Here is a 10,792-nt window from a genome sequence, read left to right on the forward strand (position 1 = left end):
TCAGTTGTAAGATGAGTAAGTTCTGAAGACCTAATTTAAAACATGGTGACTGTAGTAATACTATACTATTACTAATACTATTACTATACTATTACTAATACTATACTATACTGTAGTAATACTACACTATACAGATAATGCTATACTGTATAACTGAAATTAATTTTTTAAAAAGTAGAACTTAAATGTTCTCACCAAAAAGAAGAAAAGATTATTTTTTTCATTTTTAAACATTGTTTTTTTATCATTAGTGTGACTTACTATTATGTACACACATCTTTCTTTTCAGATAAATTATTCATGGAGATTGCAAATATGCTTTATGTGTACATTAGGATGAAAGAAAATGTGCCAAGGCAGGTGCAAAGGCTAAAACAATACTTTCCAATTTCCCTTTGTTTCCTCTGTTGAAAAAAGAAATCACTCCTGAGAAAAGCCTCTGAGAAAGGCCTCTAGTGGTAATTTCTGGAATGGTATTAAACAGACTGCTGTACAAAGGGGAAAGAAAAGAGGCAAGGCAAGGTGGATTGTGGTGTCAATCGTAAAGTGACTTGCCAGCAGAGGAGGCGTTTCTCCTGTGAGTTCTATAAAAGGGCAGCTCATCCACGACCAAGAGACGGACTCTGCTCCATCCATCCTGAAGCTACAACAGCTGCTTCCTCCTAGAACCCCCAATGGATTTCAGTCAGAGAAGATTCCATCGAAGCCTGAGTTCCTCCTCCCAGGGCCCTGCGCTCAGCATGAGCAGCTCCATATATAGGAGGGGGGTCGCACCCAGCGTGTATGGAGGGGCTGGAGGCCACGGCACCCGCATCTCGACGTCTAGACACATGCTAAACTATGGGAGCGACCCTGCTGGAGGAAACCTGTTTGTTGGCAATGAAAAGATGACCATGCAGAACCTAAATGACCGCCTAGCAAGCTACCTAGAAAGAGTGCGGTCGCTGGAGCAGTCCAACTCCCACCTTGAACTGCAGATCAAGCATTGGTATGAAACCAACACACCTAGCACCAGTCGGGACCACAGTGCATATTTGGAACAAATCAAAGAGCTGCGAGATCAGGTGAGGCAGGATACTTCTGCTTTCTTCTCCACTGTCCAGCTGTATCATACGTCAAAAAGGGCATATATGTTGGGTGGTCCAAATGGGCACTGTAAAGCAAATTAGGCTTAAATGCCGCATCTATAAAAATGGCATATTTTTATATGCTATATTTTATATGCCATCTACCTTTATTGCTAGAGAACCTGACTACATAATAAGATGACTTTATGTGTGTGTGTGTGTGTGCGTGCGTGCGCGCTTAGTCGCACAGTTGTGTCCCAGTCTTTGCAACCCCATGGGCTGTAGCCTGCAAGGCTCCTCTGTCCATAGGATTCTCAAGGCAAGAATACTGGAGTGGGTTGCCCTCCAAATGAATATGCCTTCCTCCAGAGGATCTCCCCAGCCCAGGGATTGAACCTACGTATCCTGCATTACAGGCAGAGTCTTTACTGTCTGAGCCGCCAGGGAAGCTCCACAAGTGTCAGAATACTGGATCAAAAATTTCAATGATGAAATGATTCAAGGTGGTAATGGGGATGGGCATAGGTCTTAATGATATCCGAGTTTTAAAATACTCTTTAAATGTTTAATAATCTGATCATCATTCATTCACCAAGCAGTTCAGAAACCACTTCAACAGTCATAAAATGTTTTATTGCCCCAATTCAAATTTATTGGAATCATACCTGCTCCCATGTCATACCAGAAAGGTGGAGTGCTCCATTTTATCAATAACGTGGAATAAAAGAAGACTTTGCTCCTAACTGAAGATGTTAAAATGTGACACAGAACACTTACTCTGGTTTAAAATTCTTATCTAATCAAGAAAATTGTTCCTTTCATTTTCATTTCTATTTTAACATTCCTCTTTCTTTAGAGCAAAGGCCACTTACTTGCCAGCAAGTCTCTCTTTTCTTGAATTATATTAAACATCAGTGCAATTTGATTCTGATTCTACAGGAAGTTACTTCGGGATTTCTGGAACTGTGGGGATGTGAAGGCAAAGGTGTTTAAATTGCCCCTCTGCCAACAGCTCATTTTTCTCAGGCTCTCACTAAAATATTCAAAATCAGCCAACCATTCTCCCCTAGCCATCGCATGAGTCATGTTTATGAAGCTATTTCAGGCCATCCTAAACACACAGGCACAGCCAAATGTTACCTGAGCAGGCCCAGTATATGAAAGAAGACTGCTCTCTCCAGGACTAGATCTACTGAAAGAGACATGCCTTCATAGCATCTTTTACAAGCAGACTTCTGATCTATATGCATCTTAGAGGATTCATACATTAGGTAACCACTTCTTAAGATCAGGGACTTCGCCATCACAATAGCCCCAGTGCCTACACAGGTTAACACCACATAGCAAGTGTACATTCATTCAGCCAGTATTTAATAGACACTAAGTTCTGGCACTCAGAGAAGACAATGCCACCCCACTCCAGTACTCTTGCCTGGAAAATCCCATGGGTGGAGGAGCCTGGTAGGCTGCAGTCCATGGGGTCGCTAAGAGTTGGGCACGATTGAGCAACTTCACTTTCACTTTTCACTTTCATGCATTGGAGAAGAAAATAGCAACCCCTCCATTGTTCTTGCCTGGAGAATCCCAGGGACGGGGAAGCCTGGTGGGCTGCCGTCTATGGGGTCAGACAGAGTCAGACACGACTGAAGCAACTTAGCAGCAGCAACAGCTGGCACTGGGGAATATGATGGTGAACATAATGCAATTTGTGTGCTGTACTTAGTCACTCAATCATGTCCAACTCTTTGAGACCCCATGGACCGTAGCCCGCCAGGCTCCTCTGTCCATGGTGATTCCCAGCCAAGAACACTGAAGTCAGTTGCCATGCCCTCCTCCAGGGGATCTTCCCAACCCAGGGATTAAACCCAGGTCTCTCCCATTGCAGGCAGATTCTTTACCATCTGAGCCACCAGGGAAGCCCTAATGTGATTTGGGGGAAAACAAATATGGACAAAGGCAACATTGTCCCACATGGAAGGATAAAGGGAGGGCTATGTAGGCCTGTGAAAGCACAGGCAGTTCATCCAGCTTTGTTTTGAGGAAACCAGTGAAGGCTTCCTTGAAGCAATGATGTTGAGGCTGAGAGGAGGGAGGAGCTCACCAAGTGAAAGGGGCTAAGAGGAAGGTTCTAAGCAGGAACATCAAAGACAAGGCTCTCAGTAAGGTCTGATGGCTCAAGTTGAATTAAGCTCTTCATTTGTAGAGTCATACGGAAACTGACCAAACCCTCAGGACTCAAGTTGCATTTTATGAATCTAGTGTATTAAAGCTCCAACCCAATATTTCTCCTTTCTATTTTCATGTGGCAATCCCTGAGATGAACATTGTCTTCAGTTCGAGAGAGGCTGTATCTGAGGATCAACTCAATAATTTTAGACTTCTGTCCAGTTGAAGATGTCACTCTTTCTGGTGTATCTTCCAGATTAAAGATGCTCAACTGCAGAATGCGCGATGTGTCCTGCAAATCGATAATGCTAAACTGGCTATCGAGGACTTCAGGCTGAAGTAGGTTCTCTGATACCATGCTGACTCTTCCTGAAAAGGAGGGCCTTTCAGTGGGCCTTCATGACACTTGACTCCCCACAGCACTGTTGGCAAAGGAGCTCCCACTGAATAGTATCAGAACCTTGGAGTTAAAAGGGTGTTAGAAGCTTTCTGATCTAGCATCAGGACTGGACTTCTCCTCCCATAGTCCTAAGATACGGACACCCAGAGTGTAAATGAACACCTCTAGTAATTACTACTGTTCTCCTTGGTCAGCTCTGACTGCTAGAACATTCTTTTTTAGTTCTACCTTTTCACCTACTGAAACTAATTCTGCTCTTTGGAGTAATAGGAAGGCAGTTTACAACTTCCCTTCTGCCTATACCCTTTTGTTATCTAGAGAGTCATTTATCTATGCTTAGTGATTCTCTGAGTCATCCATGTTCCTTCAAGTAAATGACAGAAGTTCCAGGGGTGACTCTTAATCCTTCCAGTTTGACAGTGTTTTACAGTAAGGTCTGACCAACCAAAGAACCAGGTTGATTAAAGCAGTTCAAGTTGTGTTCACTTTCTTGTAGTCACATCACATTACATGCGATCAGAGCTGTTCCTCGTAACTGCTTCCACACTAGGGCTTCCTCATCCTGAATTTGTATAATACATTGGCATTGAAGAGTCTTTTGTGGTTTAAAAGCACAGCATTATAATGCTATAAGGGATCAAAAAGAAAGAAATGAGAAAGCAGATCTGGAAATTAAAGCAGTAAAAGCTCATTAATTCCAGTCAGCATCTGGGAGTCTCACTGCATTATCACTTCTTAAAGTTTACTATTTTAATAAAAATGGGAATATATAAGATCATAAAGAGAATGCATCTTTTTACAAAGTAATAAAAATAAACTGGTCATATGCATTCATTAAGTAAATCTAACTACCCATTTTTTAGTTAACTTTTTTTAACTTTTTATTTTATATTGGAGTATAGCCAATTAACAATGTTATGATGGTTTCAGGCGGACAGCAAAGGGATTCAGCCATACATATACATATAACAATTCTCCCCCAAACTCCCCTCCCATCCAGGCTACCACATAACATTCAGCAGAGTTCTCTGTGCTAACCAACAAGTAGGAACTTGTTGGATATCCATTTTAAATACAGCAATGTACATGTCGATTCCAAACTCCCTAACTATTCCTTCCCCCCATCTTCACCCCTGGAAACCATAAATTCATTCTCTAAGTCCATGAGTCTGTTTCTACTAACCATTATTTAATATCGATAATGTGAATCCTTTGCTAACACAGTAATTAGAGCAATTTTTAACTTTTAAAACAATATATTCCAGAATTCAGAAAATTTTAAAAGTAATTTCAGAGTGGTTATTTTACCAATCACTCCAAATCACAGAGACTACACTATAAAGCAAATGATCTGAGCCCAAGGTTCTCCAGAACTTTTTCAAATGTATCAGACACAGTGATGTACTGAAACTGATCTCTTCTTATACCACATAAAGATTGATCTTATTATCATTTTAAGATCATCTCTTCTATAATGGCTTAAGAAGAACTCAATTATCTCTCCATACTACTTAATTCACAGGTATGAAGCTGAGCTGGGGATTTGCCAAACAGTGGTGGCTGATCTTCATGGCCTGAAAAAGGTCTTTGATGACTTAACTCTAAAGAAGGCAGACTTGGAGATTCAAATTGAAGAGCTGACGAAAGACCTGCATCTCCTCCAAAAAGAACATGAGGAGGTGAGAAAATATTCAGAAGCGGTGTTGGAAATGATAGAATGGCTCTAATAATAACGAGGAGGAGGAGGGAAAAGAGGAAGATGTGATTGTGGTGGTGGTGAAAAAGATGACAACAAGATTGATATGAGCCTTAACATCTTTCCAATCTGGCTGCTGCCAGGTTTAAATGACTTAGAGCAGTCTCTGAACCATAATAAGCCTTAGCTAAGTTGTTTTCTTTCTCTATTACTCATCCCCAAGGAAAGAAGCCTTAAGATTTACTATGTCTTTTCTGCATAGCCTCATCTGAGAATGTACTTCAGACTATAACCAGTTGGAATTTTCACCCCTGCAGGAAGTGAGAAGCCTACGCGTGCATCTGGGCAATAATGTAAATGTAGAGGTGGATGCTGCGCCAAGCCTGAACCTCGGTGCCATCATGAATGAAATGAGGCAGAAATATGATGCCTTGGCCCAAGAGAACCTTCAGAAAGCCAAAGAACAGTTTGAGATACAGGTAATAGCATAATTCTAATGGGTAAGCAAATGTGAGGAAGCTGTCTTCCAAAACCAGATAACTCATTTCCTTCCTTCCTTCCTTCCTCTCACCCTCCACCCCTCCCTCCATCCTTTCCTCCCTTTATTCCTTATTTTCTTTCTTTCATTCCTTTTTTTTTTTCATTTTGGAACTTTAGATTAATGATCTGCAAAAGCAAGTCACAGTGAGCACCGAAGAGTTAAAAGGAAACAAGGATCAAATAAAAGAGCAGAGACACACCCACCAGGTCCTGGAAATAGAGCTCCAGTCTCTTCTCAGTATGGTAAAGCACATCTAACTTTCAACTCTCACGGGGTGTGTGTTTACTAAGCACCTGTATCGGGAACTCTGGAAATGCAAATACCTATAAGAAATAATCCCTCCCTTTGCAGAGCAGTCAGGAAAACACATCAAACAACTGATGATAATGAAAAGACAGAAAGAAGTCAAAGTAAAGGACAAGACACTGCAAGAATGCAGAGGTCAAAGTAGAGTTGGAGGATGTCACAGGAAAAGTGGCATTTAAAGTAGACTGGAAAGAGTAAGGCGCAATTTTTAATTGGAGAAGAGGGCTCAAGACATTCCAGGCTAAGCATATCAGTCAACTCATGATGAATTATGCTGTGGTAACAACCTTCAAATCACAATGGCTTACAATAACTGTTACTCAGTCCAAGCTCACTCTGCTCACCACACAACAAGTCAATAAATCAGAGTCCAGGTGTTGAGACAAGGAACAAAGACTTTATTTGGAAAGCTGGCAGACTGAGAAGATGGCAGACTAATGTCTCAAAATAACCATCTCATCGGGGGTCTGGATGCCAGTTTCTTTCATAGAACAGAGATGGGGAGGAGGTGAGGAAACAAAGTAAAAAGGTCATAAGTCTTACAAATATCTCCTGGAATGTTTAGCCTCAGGAAGGCTGTTAATTTCTTCTTTCTTGTAGTCATTTACATATGGGTGGACAGGGCTTCCCTTGTAATTAAGTCAGTAAAGAAGTGAAAGTAAAGTTGCTCAGTCATGTCCAACTCTTTGCGACCTCATAGACTGTAGCCTGCTAGGCTCCTCTGTCCATGGGATTCTCCAGGCAAGAACACTGGAATGGATTGCCATTTCCTTCTCCAGGGGATCTTCCTGACCCAGGGATTGAACCCAGGTCTCCCGCATTGCAGGCATACTCTTTACTATCTGAGCCACCAGGGAAATCAGTGAAGAATCTTCCTGTAATGCAGGAGACCCGGGTTTGATCCCTAAAGCAACTTAGCATGCATGCATGCATTGGAGAAGGAAATGGCAACCCACTCCAGTATTCTTGCCTGGAGAATCCCATGAACAGAGGAGCCTGGCAGGCTAGAATCCATAGGGTTGCAAGAGTCGGACACTACTTAGTGTTTAAACCACCACAGGTGGACAGGATAAGGATGTTTCCTTAAGCAAAGGCACTTAGGTTTAACATTCAGGCAGAGAGGCATGGCTCCCTGAGGCAGGCCATTATGTATAAGACAGTGAACAAAAGCAACAGGAAGCAAAGGTTAAAGTAAAAGAAACAGATCCAACATGTAGTCAGATTTTGTTCTTCCCTGTAACAACAACACTACATCCATCATGGGCTGGCTTCAGCTCTGCTCCATGACTTTTCCACTCCAGGGTAAGTGGACATGCCAGTGTTGTGCCAGAAGGAAAGGGGCAATAGCTAGACTATGTGATAGCTCTTACAGCTGTCTCCTCATAAAATGAATTCGTCAGTTTCACTTGCATTTCATTAGCCAAAGAAACTCACATAATCAAGCCTACCATCAACAGGTTTAGCAAGTCCAATCCTCCTAATGGAAAGGCACTACAAATCACAGTGAGGAGAAGCAAATACAGAGAACAAAAATACATATACCACAGAGTGCAAACTCAAATAAACAAACAAAAACCTGAAGAGCCAGTGATCCCTGTTGATTGGCTGAGGCTGCCTAGTTGGAAAAAGTGGGAGATAAAGCTAGAAATATGCATGATTCCCACAATGACTAGATAAAAGAATTCTTCTCAAGAGAAATTAACATCGAGGCACCTCTTAAATCAGATCCTCAAATAAGAAGCATCCACTTTTTCTTGTGCTCGTAGAAAGAAGCTTTGGAGCATACACTAGAGGAGACCAATGCTCGTTATGGGAGCCAGTTGGCCACAATCCAGGCACAGCTAAACTCCCTCGAGGGCCAATTGGTGCAGGTTCGGATGGACACAGAACGCCAGATCCATGAATATAATATCCTCCTTGACATAAAGATCCGGCTTGAGCAGGAAATTGCTACCTACCGCCGTCTTCTGGAAGGAGAAGATGTCAAGTAAGGCTCTTAGAATCAAAGGATAGATGTCGATGTCTATCCGCTATTCTATTTTAATGTCCATACCTTAAACTCTGTAACTCTTTCCCCAGCACCAAAGTAATCCCTAGCTGAAAAACAACTACACACACCCCCACCAACAACACCAACAAAACAAAAATTTACCAACCAGTATACACACCCCCCAAAAAATACTAATCCTTTGTGCTTGAGGTCATACTGTAGGGCTGAGATAGAAGATGGTTAAGCATATCTGACACAGATATGCTTGTGTTAATTTTTATGATTAATACATAATTGAAAGCACTATAATTTTTTATTAAACTTTTTATTTTTTTATTGGAGTATAGCCGATTAACAATGTTGTCATTGCTTCAAGTGAACAGCAAAGGGACTCAGCCATATATATACATGTATCCATTCTCCCTCAAACTGCCCTCCCATCCAGGCTGCCACATAACATTGAGCAGAGTTCCAAGTGAAAGCCCTGTAACTTTTTAGAGTTCTCATTGCAAGATCATGAATTGAAAAACAGGCCACAGAGGTCTGTAGGAACCAGTCTGAGAATCATCAGTGCGGTAGCAGCAACTGTCTTCAAATACCACCCCCACGAAAGGCAACAAAAGAACACAAGATGTAAACCACCTTCATAATTTTGTTATTTTAATTACAGAAACATCTAGTAATTAAAGATCCCTAGTGTATGTTAAACCAGTCATTTCTGAAGCTATGGATTTTTCAAGTTAAAAAGTAAGACACTCCAGCTCGAAGGAGCAAGCGCTGCAAAGAGGGGGGAAAGACAAACAGTAGTAAAACACACATCACTCAGACTTTATTTTTAAGCAGAACAGGCAGGAGAGCATTTCATTTGCAAAATGGCAATAACACATTTTTCTGTTTTTCTTTTTTTTTTTTCTTTTTCTTAAAAAAACGAAAAACAAAACTAGAGAATATCAATTAAGCACTCTGGATGAGAGAGGTAAGTATTCTAAATTCTTACACATTTCCTATAAGACTGAATTTTCACTCAGTAGTTTACCACTTATCTGCCACTGGTGAAAAGTAAAGGAAAGTCGGCTCTTAAGTAAACAGATATCATCTTGCGGATTCTGAATTCGGGGCACATCATATACAGAAACCCTCCATATGGGAAATTTCTCACATTCCCATTGATGGGGTGATTTTCTTGGCCCAGGCTCTTATTACTGTCCTGAGACATCCTAAGATCCTAAAAGAGAAAAACAAGATGAAAATGTGCATTTTACTTAATTCAATATGACATATTTCTTTTGTGGGGAGTGGGGAGAGTAGAAAATTTTTCTCATGTATTTAGAAAATGGACTTAAGATCATTTCAGAAAGAGAATGGGTTCAACTCCTTTCTAAAAGAAGGAAATACATACAAAATAATAATTTAAAGCTGAGTATTCTAAAATAGTAGCGTCTTGGGTTTGAATTAACATTTTATATTTAAATCTCAATTCAGATATAAAGAAAACCAGGAAGATTAAGACAGTCGTACAAGAAGTAGTGGATGGCAAGGTTGTGTCATCTGAAGTCAACGAAGTGGAAGAAAATATATGAAGGGCTGGCAGAAAGTGATGCTGCTGAGGTTTTGAAAGAAATGTAGCTATAACTTTCACTCCCTGCAAGAAACTGGCATCAGAAAGCACTATTAATGTTTCTTGGTGATTAGAGTGGGGAGAGGGGAGTCCATTTACTAGTCTCTGTAATTGAATATAAATGTTTTACTCAGAGAAGCTGAGTAAATTGCCTGCAAGAATGAAATCCAATAATAACTGGGATATTTAAAATATCATTACTGCCACCTTTAACACAAAATGCATTAATCACAAGCTATAGACCACCTAATATCGTTACTAAACCTTACAAAGCAGAGGAGGCGATGCAAATTACAAATGAACCTCTCTAACACCTCCCATTTCTGAATTGCAAAAATCTCCTTTCAGGGTTTCCTGGATTCTTGAGTCAATTTCTTGATTAATCTCACTGAATTTTTAATATCAGTATAATTCTGCTAGCTTTAAATTATATTTGCTTCCCCCCCCCCTTATTGTCTTGGCTGTCTTTAAAACTCAACTCGGCTCTGAATAATTTGAGAGTCAAATTCCAATCATAAACGCTGAGCAGAATAAGAATGAAGCACATTATGCTTGAAATGGGAATAGACTAAAAACAAAATTAGCAAAACCTTTCTCAAGGCAGAATACTTCTCCTTATGATAATAAACTGCATAAATCCTCATCGGGTGCTCTCTTTCTTTATGTGGTAATCGTATGTTATGAAATGTTTCTCACTATTTTTTATAATAAAGTATGCAATTCAGCTGTCTCTAGCATGTTCACAGAGTTGTGCAGCTATCACCACTATCTAATCTTACAGCATTTTCGTCACTCCAAAAAGAAGCTCCTTTGGCAGTCCCTCCAAATCTCTTCCCCTCAACCTCTGAAAACCACTAATCCACTTCCTCCCTCTATGGATTTGCCTAACCTGGACGTTTCATATAAACAGAATCATACAGTGTGTTCTTTTGGATACAAATATTCATAGCAGCATTATTTATAACAGCCCCAAAATGGAAACACCTCAAATGCTGCCCATCACCTGAT

The 10,792-nt window shown here is 40.6% G+C and overlaps 1 protein-coding gene across 1 annotated transcript; it reads left to right on the forward strand.

Moving 5' to 3' along the window:
• Nucleotides 1-628: 628 nt before the first annotated feature.
• Nucleotides 629-10,427, forward strand: KRT20 (keratin 20). Its single transcript, XM_040245405.1, has 8 exons — nt 629-1,064; nt 3,490-3,572; nt 5,156-5,312; nt 5,647-5,808; nt 5,987-6,112; nt 7,943-8,163; nt 9,111-9,142; nt 9,649-10,427. Exons 1-8 carry the CDS (start codon nt 675-677, stop codon nt 9,744-9,746), a joined length of 1,269 nt encoding a protein of 422 aa, XP_040101339.1. The 5' UTR covers nt 629-674; the 3' UTR covers nt 9,747-10,427.
• Nucleotides 10,428-10,792: the final 365 nt, after the last annotated feature.

This window comes from Oryx dammah, unplaced genomic scaffold, assembly GCF_014754425.2.
Source record: "Oryx dammah isolate SB20612 unplaced genomic scaffold, SCBI_Odam_1.1 HiC_scaffold_8, whole genome shotgun sequence".
Taxonomy (NCBI): Eukaryota; Metazoa; Chordata; class Mammalia; order Artiodactyla; family Bovidae; genus Oryx; species Oryx dammah.

Coding starts and splice junctions, on each gene's coding strand:
- KRT20 (XM_040245405.1), top strand. CDS start 675: ATGGATTTCAGTCAGAGAAGATTCCATCGAAGCCTGAGTTCCTCCTCC. Junction 1,065..3,489: donor TCAAAGAGCTGCGAGATCAG/GTGAGGCAGGAT, acceptor TGTATCTTCCAG/ATTAAAGATGCTCAACTGCA. Junction 5,313..5,646: donor TCCAAAAAGAACATGAGGAG/GTGAGAAAATAT, acceptor TCACCCCTGCAG/GAAGTGAGAAGCCTACGCGT.